Source organism: Anguilla rostrata, chromosome 8 (assembly GCF_018555375.3).
Source record: "Anguilla rostrata isolate EN2019 chromosome 8, ASM1855537v3, whole genome shotgun sequence".
Taxonomy (NCBI): Eukaryota; Metazoa; Chordata; class Actinopteri; order Anguilliformes; family Anguillidae; genus Anguilla; species Anguilla rostrata.
The window spans coordinates 25,103,300-25,121,089 of record NC_057940.1 but is presented as its reverse complement, the minus strand read 5'-3'; the positions used below and the strand labels follow the sequence as shown (position 1 = coordinate 25,121,089).

The 17,790-nt window shown below is 51.2% G+C and overlaps 1 protein-coding gene across 6 annotated transcripts in view; it reads right to left on the bottom strand.

The window, feature by feature from the left end:
• macf1a (microtubule actin crosslinking factor 1a) overlaps positions 1-17,790 on the bottom strand; it is a 94,562-nt gene that overhangs the window by 63,895 nt on the left and 12,877 nt on the right. For all 6 annotated transcript variants that reach the window (XM_064347257.1, XM_064347262.1, XM_064347259.1 and 3 more), the window contains exons 14-31: positions 17,338-17,531; positions 16,804-16,963; positions 16,578-16,661; positions 16,189-16,296; positions 15,911-16,009; positions 15,491-15,640; positions 15,075-15,166; positions 14,809-14,944; positions 6,082-12,552; positions 5,581-5,736; positions 5,132-5,347; positions 4,772-4,960; positions 4,099-4,395; positions 2,929-3,078; positions 2,241-2,474; positions 1,603-1,773; positions 927-1,268; positions 488-679 (exon numbers count right to left, since the gene is read on the bottom strand). In XM_064347257.1, coding sequence (XP_064203327.1) covers positions 488-679; positions 927-1,268; positions 1,603-1,773; positions 2,241-2,474; positions 2,929-3,078; positions 4,099-4,395; positions 4,772-4,960; positions 5,132-5,347; positions 5,581-5,736; positions 6,082-12,552; positions 14,809-14,944; positions 15,075-15,166; positions 15,491-15,640; positions 15,911-16,009; positions 16,189-16,296; positions 16,578-16,661; positions 16,804-16,963; positions 17,338-17,531 — 9,441 coding nt within the window. The remainder of the gene's footprint in view (positions 1-487; positions 680-926; positions 1,269-1,602; positions 1,774-2,240; positions 2,475-2,928; positions 3,079-4,098; positions 4,396-4,771; positions 4,961-5,131; positions 5,348-5,580; positions 5,737-6,081; positions 12,553-14,808; positions 14,945-15,074; positions 15,167-15,490; positions 15,641-15,910; positions 16,010-16,188; positions 16,297-16,577; positions 16,662-16,803; positions 16,964-17,337; positions 17,532-17,790) is intronic.

The window sequence follows — 17,790 nt, the reverse complement described above, 5'->3', positions numbered from 1 at the left end:
TGCTATTAATTTTTACCCTCGTTTGTAAATATGCGCAGCACTAACATATCGTGTCAATAGAGCAAAATAAACTAAATTGAATTGAGAGACAGAGAAAAGAGAGAGAAAAAAAGTAGAAAAACAGCACACCTTAAGGAATTATAAAATAAAGAAGTTAATTTGAAACACAGAGGGAGGGAGTGGGAGAGAAGCAAACAGGCAGTGCCCTCTACAGCAAAAACAACAGATGACTGAAAAGACCAGTCACTTCACTTGGGGAATAAAAAAAAAAAATAAAAAAGACTTTTTCAGACCTTCTGCATGATCCCCTTGCCCGACAGTTACACACTTTTCGGTGCTCACCCCCCTCCCCAGACTCAGGCATGCCCAGCGTTCCCACAGAGCCCTCCCAGGCCGAGCCCAAGCCCAGCGTTCGCACAGAGCCCTCCCAGGCCGAGCCCAAGCCCAGCGTTCCCACAGAGCCCTCCCAGGCCGAGCCCAAGCCCACCTTGCTGTGCAGGGTGGAGTATCGCTGCGTGGCGTCCTGCAGCCTGTCGCTGACCAGCTGCTGCGTCTCCTCCAGGGCCGGATCCACCCCGCCCTCCCTCTCCCGGGCCCCCTGGACCCAGTCCAGGGCCTTCTGGCCCGAGATGGACACGAACCGCAGGTCTGCCTTGTGGCAAATCACGTCCTCCCCCAGCTGGAATTCGGTTAGCAGTTAGCTATTTATACGGTGCCCAACACACCCTCTAAGTGCATACATACCAGTGTGTGTCTGTGCACGCACATACCACTGTGGTGTGTGTGTGTGTGTGTGTGTGTGTGTGTGTAGGTAGGCAAGTGAGCTCATCCATGCACGTGTGCATGTAAGTGTGTTTGTGTTCCTGTGTGCGAGTGTGCACACGCGAGCGAATGTGTAAAAGCCCATGTGCGTCTTTGTTGCGCACCTTCTTGTGTTCCTCCAGCCTTCGCTTCAGCCCCTGCGCGTCGGTTTCTCCTTCCCCCAGGGAACGCAGCTCCTGCTCGCTCTGTTCCAGCCAGGCCTCCAGATGGGCGTGCTCCTGCAGGAACTTGGCCAGCTCGTCGCGCAGCGCGTCGGCCCGCCGCAGCCGGTCCTGGCAGCTCTGCAGCCGCTCCTGGTGCTGGCTGCGCAGCCGGTCCAGAGCCGCGCGCAGACGCTGCTTCTCCTCCGCCGGCACGCTGGAGTCCGGCTGCAGCAGGAGCGACTGCGCAGACTGCGACACCTGCATCAGCTGCGCCTGCTGCGTCTGCAGCTGCTGCAGCTCTGCCTGCATGGTGGAAGAGGAGGAGGAGGAGGGACTTTAACTCAATTCAATTTACTTCAAGTAGAGGGCGCTGTAAGAACAGCACTATAAAACGACATTCCTAATAAGAACAAAACCATTTCCAGGGTATATGAACATGCAGACTCACTTGTAAAGTCTTGGATTAGAATTTGTCTTTGTTCTACCACACCAAGCAAGTCAGTGGCTTGAAAACCTGGGCATGACTAGCCCTGAGTTTGGCTTTCTAAAGTCAATTCGTTCACTGACTTCTGCTGGTACCTTACGCAAACAAAGAGGTGAATTCTACAGTCAAACATGCAGTGGTAGAGCGTCTGACCTGGAGCATGTCACAGTGCGAGTGTACAGCGCCCCCTGGCTGCATGGAAGACGCAGAATCTGTGTGCATGACGCCCTGGGGTGTCTCCCCAGGCTGTTGTAGTGATGAGAGATCCTTCAGTAGTGTGTCAATTTTTCCCTGAGTTTCCTGCAGCTCCTCCACTGCCTTTGCCTGGTGGGAGGGACAGACCACACATAAGTCCACACACAAACACAAACACAACCAAAACCAGAGAAAGAAAAGGTCAAATGAAAGGTAAAGATGAAACTGATTAATGGCAAAAGCACCATGAAATAAAGCATCTCAGTCCACAGCGCCAGGCCCATGGTTAGCGCCTGGATTGGGGAACGTGTTATCCTCCCCTGTCAACAACTGTCACATCCAAAAGCTAAATTATAATTCTATCAATTTTCTCATTGTGCGTCTTCATTAGTACGATGCAATTCAAGCAATTTGAGGGTTAGGTGTGTGGGTTGGTCATATTTAATGGATTTTGTCTCTGTTGGGGTAAAAGCTGTACAATCTAAGTATTCATGTAGAAGGGAGAGAGGCGCATCGGTGACAGTGGCAGTTTGAATGGTGTGGGAAACACCATTGACCACAGTGGGGTGTGGCTGTAGAGGTGGGCAGGTCGTTACCCTCTGGGTGTTCTGCTGGACCGTGGCGCTGATGGCGGTGTCCAGCTGGGCCAGGGAGGTCTGGGTGGTGTCTGTCAGGGAGCCGTACTGCTCTCGCACGTGGGACAGCGCCCTCTGCAGGCTGGCCCTTTCCTCTGCACTCAGGCCATTGCCCTTCTCCGCCAGGAACTCCTCCACACCCCTCACCGTCTCAGACACTCCATCTCCCCGTGACTGCAGGTCACGCTGGACCTCCTACAGCCACAGAGGGAGAGAGAGGGACAGAGTGAGTGAGAGAGGGAGAGTGAAAAAGAAACAAAAGGGAGAGAGAGAGAGAGAGAGAGAGAAAGAGAGAGAGAGAGAGAGACAGAAAGAAAGAAAGACAGGGAAGGTGAGGGAGAGAGAGGTAAAGGAGGGAAATGGAAATGAAATTTAGGAAATCTCAGATGGTGATACTTAAGTAAAAAGAAGATTTAAAAAATTTGGTTTAGACTATTGTTTCTCCTAATGTATGCATCATAGTAAGGCTTTTATCTAATGTTCAATGGACTTAAGTGGACTTGATCCTGAGTTTGGTTACTCTGTTGTAAGTCGCTCTGGATAAGAGCGTCAGCTAAATGCCTATAATGTAATGTAATGTAATGTAAAACAGTAGAAATGAGGGATTTTGGTAGACAACCAGAAGGAAATCTGATGAGCTTGCTCTCACCTTCAGTTCTCTCTGCTTTTGCTGCAGTACACCAACATCACCTGACCCCGCTCCTGCTTTCTGATTGGCCAAAGAGCCGGCAGCTCCTGCCAGCCACATGGCCAGGCCTTCCAGCTTCTGAGAGCACTCAGCCTTCTGCTGCTGTGTGACCTGTCAATCACAGCGAGGGACAGAGCGAGAAGTGGGAAAAGAAGATGGACAGTGAGGTGAACTGACAAAAATGCAATTACACCCCTCAAACTTTTTAAACAACTATATATTCTAACCCCTGTCAATAGCATTTGATCAGACCTCCTTCATTCAGTTTTTTGAAGCATTAGTGAGCACACACAGTTGAAACCAGATTCAGTCACATTCAAAATTCACGCAGTCAACGGTCTCTCTCTCTCTCTCCTCTCATCTCTCTCACTCAGCCTCTCACTTCCACCTTCAGCTCCCTCAGATGAACCAGCATTGCCTCTCTCACTCCACCCAAACACTCAGGCTCGCGCATCACCAAACAAGTTCTCAGGTAAAAATTGTCAGCCGTTGAGCAGGATGTGTCCAGAGTTACCACACACAGACAGACATACGCAGACAGCACGTCGACCAACGGGTCAGTCAAGCCATAAATAAAAAAACCCATGTGAAAGAACGACAAACAGACAAACAAATACGAAGGCTTATCACTGTACGCCTTTTTTGTCTTTCTTTCCATCCAGTACACTGACAGAACAATCAGGAAAGAAAGCAAAAAGAGGGCCTTCGCGTGGCGTGCGCCTTCGCCCTGCTTTTTTAAGTATCTCGCTTCCTTCGGTTGCACAAGCGTTTGTCTTCAGTGGCAATCTGGAAGAGCAAGGCAGACATGTTAATACACACGCGTGTTACACGGGTACGCATGCTCGCGCGCACGCGCTGGCGCTCAGGCTGGCGGGGATAACGGCAGCACTGACTGTGGAGCGGCTGCTGGACAGGGGCATCATCGCAGCAGCAAGCAGTATTCCTAGCACGGCAATGCAGTGGGAACTCCAGAGGTCTGCTGTGTGTGTGTGAGTGTGTACAAGTTTATGTATGTGTATGAAGGCGTGTGTGTGTGTGTGTGTGTGTGTGTGTGTGTATGTATATGCATGTGTATGAAGGCATGCATGTGTGTTTGTATGTATGTATGCGTGTTTGTGTATGTGTGCAAACCTCTCTCTCCCTGGCGTTCTCTCTCTCTTTCTCCCTCTCTTTCTCCTGCTGCTCCTTCTCTCTCTCCCTGCGCTCGCGCTCCTCCTCCCGCTCTCTCTGGGCGGCCAGGCCGTCAGCCCGCGCCTGTGTGCGGCCCGCGGCCTCGTGGAAGGCCCTCTGCAGCTGCTGCAGGTGTCCGAGCAGCTGCCTGCTCTGTTCGGGCGCCAGGTCCTGAGCGCGCTCCGAGATGAACACCTGGACATCGAGCGCCACAGAGCCAACATCCCCTGAGCGAGCAGAGAGAGAGGACTGCAGCTCCTGAAAGAGAGGGGGGGGGGGAGGGGGAGGGGGAAAGAAAGATGGAAGGGTAGGAGAGTTGAAAAGGGAAACAGGATGCAGTCAGTGGGAGGAAAAGGAGAAAAAGAAAATGGAGGGGGAGGGAGAAGGGAAGGATTGGATAACATTTAATTACACGTGAAATATATAATGCTCATGATCTCTTGCGTTTATCAGAGTTTCTATACTCCTGGCAAAGCTGCAGTCATTGTGTGACACAAGTGTATGTATGCGTTTCCCAGATGTGTGCAAGTGCATGCGCAAATGTATGCCTGTGCATGCATGTGTTTGTGCATGTGTGTCTGCATTTGTGTGTGCTTGTGCATGTGCGTGTGTGTGCATGTGTGCAAATGCTCACCTTGCAAAGTTGCAGTTTTTGTGTGAGCTGAGCAGAGGTCCCATCTCTCATAGTCTGCCCCTGTGTCTGCACATCTGTCCCTGTCACTCTGTCCACCTGTGTCTCTGTCGCTGACTCAGTCTCCTTTAGCCAGGACAGGAGGTCCTCCACTCTCTGCCCGAGAGACTGCAGTTCAGCACTCACTGCCTCCTGAAATAAGACACATTCCCCCTGATTTAATACAGGTTATAAGCCTCTATTATAACACACAGACAGAGGAAAGTATCCTGGACAAAATGACAAAATATGAAAAGTCAATTAAAGCTTTGGACAAAATCAAAATGTTACAGTATTGCCATTGATAGGTGATTGTGTCTTTACCTTCTTTGAATCTCTGGTTGCACGTAGGCCCTGCAGTGCATTCTGGGCAACCTCTCTAGCAGCAGCAAAGCCGCGGGCCAGACTCCTCTGATCCTTCTCCAGGGCTTTCAGTAGCTGAGGCGGGACTTCCTCTGGGCAGGGCTCCAGCAGCTGTGCCGCAGCCTCTACCTCCCGCTTCACTTCTGGCTCCAAATCAACCAGCTCCAGATCCAGAGCCTTGGAATTAAGGAATGACAGAAGAGGAGAGAAAGGAGGAATGTGAGAGAGAAATATCTTCATTCAAATAACTGGTGACTTTTGGGCAAAAACAACAGGTACACTATGCCATACACAGTCATACTATGGCCCAACTGTTTCAAACTAAGTAGCGAAAAACAACATAAAAAATTAGTGATTCATTCATACTTTCCCAATTAATACATTCATGCTATCGACTGTGCTTCACTCACCTCCACCTGGCTGATGATGTCATCAAGGGCATTGAGGCTGCGGCCAATGGACTGCTGCTGCTGCTGTTTGAGGCGGACCTGGATGTGCCGCACCATGGAGGTCAGGGCCATAATCTGCTGATCGTGTTCCAGGCACTCCTGACGCACCAATGAGGACTGAGGAAGGGGAAGAATTTAATTAATGCAAAAGTCAGTGCAAGTTGATAATAAACCAACAGTTGATTATTATATACTTCATAGGTGAAATGTGACTAGGCTGCATACACAGTTCTGCATATTTAGAGCACTAAGAATATTGCTACATGGTCGCATGAATATTACAAAAATCTCAAGTAATATACAACACCTTATTTGTGGCAGCGATAGGCAAACTTACTCTACATGTTGAGCGGTGTGATGTCATGCTGTTTGTGTCTGAAATTCCTTAATTTCAGTAACCCAAGCACCTTGACATCTCTGAAGTGAGCAGAGTTGTGCTGTAAAAAAAACATTTCTGCTCACCTTGCTGCCCCTAGAGCTCTTCTTCTTCTCTGCCTGCGGCTCTTTGGTCTCTCCTTCTGTCTCCTCTTCTTCCTCTTCCCCTTCCTCAATACTTTCTGCCACATCAGACTCCAGAGTCTCCTCTGATTGAGATTCTCCAGAATCCGGGGACTCCTGAAGTTGGGGTTCCTGGGTAGCTGCTGTGCGGTCACTTAGGGGAATATCCAGCCTCAGCTCCTCCATTGTTTTCTCCAGGAGTGTCTCTGCAGCCTGAAAGGTTGGGGCACTGCTGTTTGATGCCCCCTTTTCACCCGAAATTGGGGGGAGGTCGTCCAAGTTCTCCAGAGGATGAGACTCGGGAATGTATTTAGATGTCTCCTGTGGGACAAGCTGCTTTGCAGAGGTGCTCTGCTGGTGGGGAACATCCTTGCTCTGCAGTTCAGTTTTGCAGATATCGAGCCTGTTTTCTATAGTCCCTCTTTGAATATCAGCAGGCATAGCTGGGATATAAGCATGAGTTAATTTTTGCTGATCAGTAACCACTTCTCCATCTGGACTTTGGGCAAACGTGGACCTCTCGATGACCCCAACATCCCTGCGGTCCCTGGCTACAAGGCCCTCCATCAAATCAGCTCTTTCAGGCCGACTGTGCATGTCCAAATTCTCTGCCTGTTCTGGCAGCAATTCCCCTTTGCCTGTCCCAGGTTGGCCCTGTTGTCCCTGCTCTGTTCTACCTTTGACCTCCCCTTGGATTTGTTGAGCCAAATCTGAGGATGAAATATGATCCTGTGACAGCAACGAAGCAGGCTCCTTCTCTTTAATATCATTTGGTTTTGATTCATTTGCCATTTTCACCTCTGACCTTTTCTGTATGATGTTACCTCCACTGTGTTCTTCCTCTGGGACCAGGAGGCACTCCGTCCCCTCTGGGACCTTACGTAATGCCTCCAGCTCCTCAGCAGCCTGCCTCTCACTCACTCCTCGCTCAAACACCTTCCTCAGGATGCTCTCCTTTGCCTTCATTAGCAGCACCTCTTTCTCACCAGGTCCATGAGCCACTTTCTGAGCAGAGTCCATCTCTTCCCTCTCTATCTGTTGCTGTTCTCCCACCTGAGGAGGAGTTGTCTGCTCCCCTTTTGACTTCACTTCTTCTGTCAGCCCCTGGGCCTGCTGGGAAACAGTTCCCGCTGCTGTCCTCTTCAGATCTCTCTGCCCATCTGAGACCAATGGGCTCCCAACCCCAGTGATGTCTCTTACTGCCTCATCTAACTTTATCTCTGGGACCTCTTTTCCAGCTTTGTCTTTTTGGGATGAACCATAATCCTTTTTCTTTATAACAAAACTGACGTCCTGTGCAAGTGGACTATCTAGAACCTCTGGTTTCTTCTCCTCTGAGGTCTTGATAGGCACACCCTTCCCTGACACTGCAACTTCACTCTTTGACTTCTTTTTGACTGCAGGTTGAGCCTGTTCCCTAACATCCTGTTGCTGCAACACCTCCATGCTCAGGGATAACCCCTCGCTAAGGCCCCCTTTTTGAAATGAAGAAGTAACAGCAGTTATGGCAGTTGTCTCGTCCTTATCATCCTCTCTCTTCTTTCCCTGTGTTTTATCATGTTTGTGCTCTGAAGAAAGTATAGCATCATTGGAAGGCCTCTGTTTGAGGCCTATCTCTCCCTCTTCACCTGTCATCTGTTTTTCTGACTCATTTGAGTTAAGGGCTATGCCAGTTTCATCTCTCTTATCCCTCCCCATCTCAATCCCAGCATCCATACTTGAACCTGCTCCCCCTCTCCCACTCTTTGGCTCCAGAGGAAAAGTAATGGTGTCCATGTTTTCCCCAGAACCCCAGCTCTCTTGGCATCTTGTATTTTCAGTGAATGCAATTTGAGGGGCAACTTTCTCATCTGACCACCTTTCTGGTTCATGAAGTATCACTTCTTCATCTCTTGAATTGTTTGGTTTCAGTCTCTGACTGTCAGACTTGAGGAGCATTGCCTCACTCTTGGGTGGAGTCTGAAACCCTGTGTCTAGTACCTCGTCAGGTTTACAAGTCTGTAAGAAAGCAGCTGCTGGGTGTGCCCGATAAGTGTCATTCCTGTCCTCTCTTTCTTCAGCCTCTATACTGATGGCTTCATGTGCTGGAGATTTGGTGTCAAGTGAAGGTTGCAATTCAACAGTCTTCGTGAGCTGAGGTTTCATCTCCTCCAGTGCCTGCTGTAGTCTCTTTCCTGCACCCGCTGCAAAAAGAGCTAGTGTTTCCAAGGAACTGTCTACTTCCTTTTCTAATGGCTCTCTATCCCCCTTGATATGGGAGAGCTTCTGGGATTTGTTTCCACTTTCAGATGATGGTAACATCTGAGGGGAAGAACTGGCTCCATTTACAGAACCTGTGAGCATTTCTCTCTCAGAGTCTGTGCTTTCTTCATCATATTCCTCCTCTTCCTCAACGAGAGTGTCCAGGTTGCCCTGGAGGGCAGCAGCCATATCCCGGGTGATCAGTCCAGCTTCTGTAGCTTCTCTGAGGCTTGGGACCCTCTCCCCACTGGCTGGGTCAAGTAGACCCCCCGCCTGGATCTGGTTGGTGGCAATGAGCCGGGCCATGCTCTCTCCCACCTGGCCCTGTGTCACAGCCTCAGGCAGGGACAGCCTATCCCCTGTACAAACATCCACAATCCCACCTGTATCAGCCTGGTTTTGCAACAATCTCATTGCCGGCACCTTGTCGACCTGAAGAACCTCCAAGGCCTGGGGCACAGTCATGACCCTGCCTGTCTGCTGATCCCTGACCCCCCGGAAGGGATGTACTTCCAGGAAACGTTGGCCAGTCTCTATGTCAATCTTTCCCTGGTTGATGAGCTCTGAGTAAGGCACAATACGGGCACTATGAGGGTCCAGCACACCCCGCACAACTCCAGGTGAGGCCATGGCACTTTCAGCAGTGGCTTTATCCAGCAGGCCTTGAGACAATGCTTTTGACAGTGTAAGCCTACACCCAGATTCAGGGTCATAGATACTGCCAGTGGAAGCCAGCAGGAAGGCAGTACTTGGGTCAGTGCTGGATAACTTGGGGTCATGGTATGCTCTTTCCAAATATTCCAGCTCCTGGACCATCCCCTCATCCACCAGGCCTCGCTGCAGTGCATCGGCCACAGACAGCCGGACCCCAGAGCCATGGTGCATAATGCCCCCCTCTGCCACTTGCTCTGACAGAACTCGCTGCGCCTCCTCCCGGTCCAAAAGCCCCTTCTGCAGGGCTTCCATCAGAGTCACAGGTGCCCTTGTTTTGGGGTCTACCATCCCATCCATCTGCAGCTGCAGGGTGGCCTTAGACAAGACCACACCAGGGTCTGAGCTCTTCCCCCGGCAAGACTTCTCCAGAGTGGCTAGTTCTTCCCTCTGACCTTCATCAATTAGTCCTAGGTTGGACGCCAGAGTAACTGACACTTTCTTCCCTCTCCGCAGGTCCACCACACCCCCCGAAACCACCTGAGCCTCTAAGAGCCTGGCTACAGTTTCAGGGTCCAGGAGCCCTACTCTAGCAGCATCCTGCAGGGAATACAGCTTGCCGTGTTCCACATCTACCACACCTGCCAGTGTCTTCTCTGATTGCAGCACGCTCTGCATCAAGCTCTCATCTAACAAGCCCTCCTGCACCACATCCTCCACACTCAGTGCTTCGCATGTGCTCACATCCAGAAAGCCCCCAAACAGCCCTGCCCGTTCCATCAGCTTGACTGCTGTGTGTCCAGGCAGGATACCCTGGGACACAGCCTCATCTAAGAGCAGGCGCTCTCCTCCGTCAGTCCTCAGGCCACCCTCTTGTAGTTCCTTAGCCAGCCGTTCCAGCTCTCGATCCTCCTCTCTCTGCTCTGGAGAGTCTCCCTCTTGACTAAAGCTCAATCCTGAGCTCACATGCTGCATATGACCCTCCTTCACCAGCCTCTGGGAATCCCTCTGAACCTGACCATTAGGCTCCAATACCACTCCCTTCTTCTCTGCTTCATTATCTCCCTGTTTCCTCACTTTCAAGGCCTGCTTAGCAGTTCTCAGGAGTTCAGCTCTGTCAAGTAGCCCGCTTTCCACAAGTTGGACAGTTTGGCTTTTCTGTTCTGTGTCTCCCTGTACAGCTGAAGTCTCAATGTGGACTCTCTCTGGACTCATGGTAGCTTGGTCGTCGTCCTCCACAATCATCAAAGGCATTTCCACATCCGTGCTCTCGCTCGTGTGCTTGTCTGTAATAGTTTCATCTGCCCAGGGTGCCCCAGTTTGCTTAAGCTGTGCCAGCCTCTGGTCTAATAACCTTGGCTCAGCCTCTTCCAACTTAATGTCCCTCCACTCCTTGTGGAGAACCTCTTTTTCAGCATGCCTCACTCCCACTGGGGGCTGGACCGCTCCCCCTAGGACCTGGGCTGGAGCCCTTTTAGGTTCTTCAATCTCAATCACTGGCATATCCATAGCTGAGGATTCTGAGAGCACTTCATGGGAGACCTGTTTGATTGAGGTCTTCTCATCTCCCACTCCACTCTGCCCATCCACCAACTTGAGTCTTTTTTCCTCTGATGCAGCAGGTGGGATAGCTTCCAGTTCTCCACCAGGGGGCAGCATTCTGTCACAAATAATTTCTACCCTCTGTTTGGTCATCCCCTCTTTCACAATTTGTGGTACATTATCCCTTTTCCTCTCCACTGTTTTAGGCACCACAGCAACAGACTCAGCCTTATCCTTGTGCTCTCCACAAAATGAGTCACTGATTTGTTCAGTCTCTTTCTTAGTCTGATCATTCTGAGCTGCATGTTCAGGGCTTTTCTCCTTTCTCCAGGATTGTTGGTCCAACTTTGACATTGGGCCATGATCCCCATTTCCCTGTGCCGAGGGTGTGATGTCTTTCCCAAAGATGCTGTATTTAGAGCTTTCATCTTGGACCTCCAGAATTTCTGTGTCACTCCAAGAGAGCTCAAACCCAAGTTCATCTGTGTCTCTGTGTTGTCGGGTAAATGGGGAAGCGCCAGCTGGGTCAATCTCTGATAGTGCTTCTCTGCCTCTGGGTCCAGTTCCCTCTGGAACAAGACTGGTGGCATTAGCCAGCTCAGCAAGCTCTGGTTCCAGCAGAACCAAGCGCTGGCCTGAGTGAGCATCCACATAGCTTCGGGTCATGAGGTGGAAGAGCAGTCTGTGCTCAGCCTGTTCACCTGGGCTGACCCCCTTCATGAAGGCGGGGTCACAGTTGAGTCCTGGTGGCGATGTGGGGGGTGAGGAGGAGGGTGGGGATGACGATGCTGAACCCCAGCTCAGACGGTTCAGGGTAGGGGAACCGGACTGATTCATGTTGGGCAACACATCTGGTATCTTGGTCTGTCTCAGAATTTCCGCCACTCTTGTATCAACAACCTCTTCAGCTTGGTCAAGGGGCACCACACGGCTGGTTTCAGGAAGGTAGAGGGCTCCGATGAGGCGCCGCCGGTTCAGGATACGCCTAGCAAGGTCCCCTGAGATCACTCCCTGCTGCAGGGCCTCAGCGATAGGCAGCAGCTCACCTGACTCAGGCCACAGCAGCCCCATAAAGGCCCAGAGAGACTCCAAAACCAGAAGGGCCATGCGGGGAGCCAGCAGGTCCCTGCGGATGGCCTCATCCACTCCCAAACGCTCCCCACTGACTGGGTCCAGCAGCCCCCCAGCCTGCAGCTGCCGGGTCAGCAGGGCACAGGCTAGGTCCTGGTCCATTACACTGTGCCGGACTGCCTCCTCCACTGTTAGCCGGTGGCCAGTTCGGGGGTCTGCGATGCCGCCAGCAAACAGCTGGGCCTCCAGCAGTCGCACAGTCACCTGCCGGTCAATCAGTCCCTCTTGCACTGCCCGGAAGATGCCCACTTTGCGGCCCGAACGCAAGCAGATGGCACCCCCAGGCTGCTGGCTGACAGGCAGCAACCACAGGCCAGACTCAGGGTTCAGGACACAGCGCTGCAGCAGTTCAACAAAGCTCAGCTTCTCTGCTGTGTTGGGGTCAATCAGCTCACGACGCTGTGACCTTGAGCTCAGTCTGCTGTAGACCCTGGGGCTGAGCAGGCCCTTTCCTACTGCGCTCTCTGGGCTAAGTCTCTCTTCACAGGATGGCTCCTGCAGACCCCCCGCGCTCATCTGCAGTTCCAGGATCCGCAGGCCCACCTCCTCCCCGATCAGCCCCTCCTCAATCGCCACAGCGACAGGGACCAAATGGCCGTCTATAGGGTGCGACTGATCTACTACACGTAGGGCTGCCTCCAGCTCAGACAGCGATTTGGCGGTTTTGCTGTCAATCAGGCCATGGGAAATGCCCTCATCCAATGAGAAGCTCTCTGGGGAATCAGGAAAAAGCAGGCCACCCATGGTGAGCTGGGCCTCCAGCAGGACATAGCAGGTGTCCTGGTCAATGAGCCCCCGCTGTGCAGCCTGAAACACTGGGAAGGTTTCCACAGTACCCAGGTCAATCACTCCAGCAATGGCTGCTTGGCTCTGTGGAGAGAAACAAACATCACACTGTTATCAAAATGCTTACTAAGATTTCCTCATAATCTTCACATACGTAGATCAATGTGTAAAAACATCAACATTCAATTCTGAAAATCAGGAGCTCGGAATTAATTTTTACCAATCTAACCATGTGATTGCTTTGTAAAAAGACAGTCAGACACCCAAAGGCCAGAATTATGCCCCAAAAAGAGCAAGAGAAAAATCTATGAGCTCAGAAGACGTGTTCATAAAAATTATAATTAACACAATAACTTCAATTTTCAATTCTTCCTCATCAAGACCTCTCCCTCCCAAAACCAAAAGGGACCTAGACAAATACAACAGCAGCACCTACCTGCTTCCATCTAACAAAGCGCTAAGCATGCAAGGCAGCAGACTAACAAAACAAAATTGCAGCGCTATGCTAAGAACGTTCTGAGAAAAGTAAGAGATGGAGAGAAAGAAGGGAGAAAACAGCGAGAACAAGGGCGAGAGGGGAAGAAAGGACAAGAGGTCGACGGTAAGGGAAAGCGAGCGCTACTTACCGCGCGGGATCCCGAGGCGCACACACACTGACAGGTCAAGGACTCGGCAGTTTGAGGCGCGACAGGGTGAGAAGCTTGGTGTTAGCATCCAGCATGCCGAGCTCCATCTGCCTGCCACTTACCGCTGCCTGAGTGCCTCACAGCTAGAGTAAGGGATGGTCTGACTGACTTTGAAACGTCAAATGATTTTCCGACTAAATGTATAACTGACTGACACGCAGCTAATCTGCAGCATGTTCGATGATGTTGAGACTGACTGAAAAAGTCAACTGACTAAATGACTGACTGACTGACTGGTAATTCGGTGGTAGTCAGGATGCATCCATCTGTCTGCCTAACTGACTGACTCAGGGACCCTGCATTGGGTTTCCTTGTTTCTCCCCCGGCAGCTGTTAGTGATTTTGAAGCAAAACGCTGGTTAAAGTCCACACAGTATTACTGCATTAAAGACCAGAGACAGGCTTTTTCACATATATACACAAACACACACACGCACACAAAGTAGTGATCTGGACACATCATGCTCAAACAGTGAAGTGGGGGGGTGAAGTCTGCTCAGCTGACCTCCGGTGCTCACACTACCTATCCTGGTATTCTGACAAGTACCTCTATTGCACAAAATACAAAGCCATCCACAAACCACACGCCATACGTACACATCCTCTTACACACTGCAGTGTCAACTCAGTGAGGCCTTCTGTTCAAACATACAACCAAACGACCCTTCACACACTGACCCATAACACACTGCAAACAGGCACACACACACACACAAGCACACACAAACACACGTACAAAAACACAAACACACACACACACCTAAACACACACACATGTTCTACAATGTTCCATTTTGGCACTACATGACTGAAAACACAATGACTGACTGGAGTGTGACACCGGCAGGGGGGGTGGGGTGGAGGTGACAGGCCACAGGGTCTGCGTATGGTGGAACGGGTGACCATGGAGGATGTGTGTGGAGGCTGAAACGCCCTCCTTGAAACATGACTGAGAACTCTAAATCCCAGAATGACGTGGTCTCTGTGATCTAGCAGTGCTATGCTAGGTAGAGAAATGATGTCATTTAAAGAGTAGGCGTGAGGGACACAGCCCTGTGAGGCTCTGATGGTGCTACCAGGCTTCTAAAATGACCAAAATAACATCACTGCTAAATGAGGCCATGTGGTATTACAAAGTTCTGCAATACCACAAGCCTAGCACACGGGGGCACTGATGAGCAGGGATTAAGCGGACGTGGTTGATGATAATGGTGGTGAACATGGGTGACATGGACAAGAAGCGCACTGTTGAGAGAGTGATAGCAGCACACTCCATGCTATTAACACAAAACTATTAAAACGGGTTGCATTGATCCAATGTGCCGGATGAAGCCAATGGGAGCTGAGGATGGGTTTCAAACAAACACACGTGACGGACCACACGCAGCATGCAGCACGCTGCACACTGACACACACACACACACACACACACAGTCCACACGCGAAGTCCACTCACAGACATTCCCTCCGAAAGGGACACATTAGAACTTTTGTTTAAGGCAGACAAACATGAATAGCAACACATTTAAAAAGCGTTGCTTAGAGGCAGGCTCGCTGGTCGTTTCGGCTTGCATTAGCACGGAGTCACAGAGGAACCCTAATGGGTAAGCGACCCACTTTGGCGTCCTTGACGGCCCTCCCTCCCCAGGCTCTACCTTGCGCTCCTCCTCTCTGGCCAGCTGCTGCTCCAGCTGCTGCAGCTGTGCGGACGAGCTCTGGCACAGCTGGCCGTAGGTGTCCGTCAGCTCCTCCAGCTGGGAGGCCACACGGGCGCGCTCCTGCGCAGACAACCTGAGGGGAGACGCATGGTCAGAGTGTGTGTGTGTGTGTGTGTGTGTGGGCTCATGTTGTGTGTGTGTGTGTGTGTGTGTGTGTGTGTGTATGTGAGTGTAGGTATGTGCGCAGACTGAACAGGACTCACTTGCTGGCCTGTTTAGACCTGAGGAAGGCCTGGGTGCTCCTTATGGCTTCTGCCACCTCCTCCTTCTTGGCAGCAAGCTGCTCATTGATGGCCTGAGGAGAAATCGACCAACACCACATTGGATATAAAAGAGGCAATAAAACCACCCCACAGTCAAACAACATGGTGCTCCAGCCTTTCCTACCGATCACATATTAATCACATTACCAGAGGGCTCAGTGTTCAAACAGAGTGTCATAAGACGAAGCCAGACAGTACAGCTATTCAATAACATGCCAGGCCTTGTTAGCTGTCCAATATTCTCTGACTGATGGTGTGTGCTGTGCAAAGGATCATACTGTTACTGCAGGAAAGAAAAACTGTTCAGTGGCATCTCTGCCTTCCCTCACGTCCTCCTCCTCTCTGCTCCGTCCTACCTGCTGCGCAGCCAATGAAGACTCGGCAGATTTGGGGTCCTCTGCCAGGGTTCCCGTGGGGCCCCTGGTGCGGTCCTGGAGGCCCCGTACCCAGCAGAGCAGGTCAGTCACCTGCCCCACGTGCGCCTGCCTCTCCTCCTCCACCTCTTTCTGCAGGGAGCAAAGACAAGAGGGTGTCACTATGTCACGCGCAGTGCAAACCATGGTTACATATGAGAGAGACCTGAGCAAGACATGCAAGTAATGGTGAAATGAGAGAGATGAGGCAGGGATAAAGACTAGAGAATGAAACCACAAAGAAAGAAGAGAGGTGTGAGGGGTGTAGAGAACGAGAAATGGGTAAATAGTGTGAGGAGGAAAGAAAGAGGGAGAAAAGGGGGGAAGGAGGGGTGACAAAGAAAAAGGGAAAAGCAACAGTACCTCCTCTTCCTCTAGTCTTCTCAGCGCGTCACTGATGTACTTGACGTGCTGCGTTGTCAGGGTGACCAGGGCTGTGTAGCGTGTGCGTAGGTCCATGAACTGAAGCAAGAGAGTGACATGGCAATCACATGGTCGCATACATACACACAGTTCACACAGGCAAAACACCCAATGCACACAACCCATTTAACATGCCCATACTCAGACTTGCAGTGAACCACAAGGGAAACGCAACCAAACAAACGATTTTTCACACTCTCCTGCTCTCTCATGCCTACCTCCTGTGTGATGGCATCAGATGAAGAGTGCATCCTCCTCCTCTTCACAGGAGATTTCTGAGTCGACTCCACGAAGGCCCTGTACGTCATCAGCTGGAGCTCATAGTCCTGCCAGACACACATGCTGACTGGCTAAGTCCAGAGAACTTTGACACAATGGACATTCTCCATCATTCATTATCTTTGTTTGTGAAGACTAAAATGTGCAAGAGACCACAGAGATATTTTAAGCAGTGTGTAAGAGGGCACAGAGATTTTAGGCACAGACACAAGTATGTAAGAGCACAGATTTTAGGCACAGACACTAAAGTGTACTATACAATAGGACAGAGGGACGCTGAGCAGAGACGTGGGGTACACTGTGTCCTGGTTGTGCAGCTGCTGCGTACCTTGACTGCAGAGCAGTACTGCTTGGAGTGGGCCTGGCACTGGTCCAGTTTCACCTGGTTCTGCTCAATCTCAGCCACCAGGGCCTGTAAAGGCATCACATCAGTCATTCTCACCGCAGACACTTCTGCTTACTCATCCACCCTCTTTCCCTCTCTCCCTCCCATCCATCCCTCCCTCCGCCCCTCCTCCCCGGCTGCCTCTCTCCTCGTCTGGCTCCATGCGTACCGTCTGCTGGGCGAGCTGCTCGGACAGCACTTTGCTGTCCGTCTGTCCGGGCTGCGTGTTCTCCTGTCTCTCCGTCGTCTCCTCGATCCACCGGATCAGCGCCGAGTGTCCCTGTCGGTACTGCTGCAGGACGGACCCCAGCGTCTCCAGGTCCGCTCGCCTGAAACACGCACTCAGTCAGAACAGAGTCGGCCGGCACCAGGATACTGACAACATACGAATAAAAAAACCTGCCCAGGAGTTGCCATTGGCTCTCTTGTTTATGATGTCATCATTATTATTCTGTCCAGAGTCCAGATAATGTTAAGTACTATAATTGTTAACTGACCATATGTTTTACAAAAAATATCTTGTCTTCTGATAGACAGTGACAAACTGAATTTGCACATGACAGAAGTATGTGCTTTTAAAGCTCACAAATATCAAAGAGCAGGAGTACTAGTATCACAACAGTACAGAAATACCATAAAAAAAGGAATAATTGAGTTAAAAAACATGAGTCTATCAGTGTCTCTCTCTCCCGAGGCTAGTGACCTGGTCTCGATCTGTCTCCGCACACCGGCCCATCTCTCGGTCAGCTGGGCTGCTTTCTCCTGGTAGCGGTCCAGCTCTGGGCTGCGGTCGGGGTGCAGTGTGCTGAGCTGGGCCCCTGCTGCCCGGGCCCGCTGGACCTCGGTGCTGAGGGACTGGAAGACGTGCTCCTGGGCATCCAGGTCAGACTGCCACCTCTGCGGGAGAGGAGAGAGAGAGGGTCAGCACTCATACCGCTGTGTTTCCTAATGACCGCGACTGTCTCAGAGTGGTGTGTGTGTAACTGGGTCTCAGTGTGCGTGAACTGGGCTACAGGTGTGGTTGTTGTGGTGTGCGTGAGGGATGTGTGGTATGTGCAGTGACTGGTTGTGTCTGTATGTGTGTGTGCTAACTGGCTAGTGTGTGTTCGTAGGTAATGGTCTAAGTGGGTGGTGTGGTGTGCGTGTGCAGTGTGCG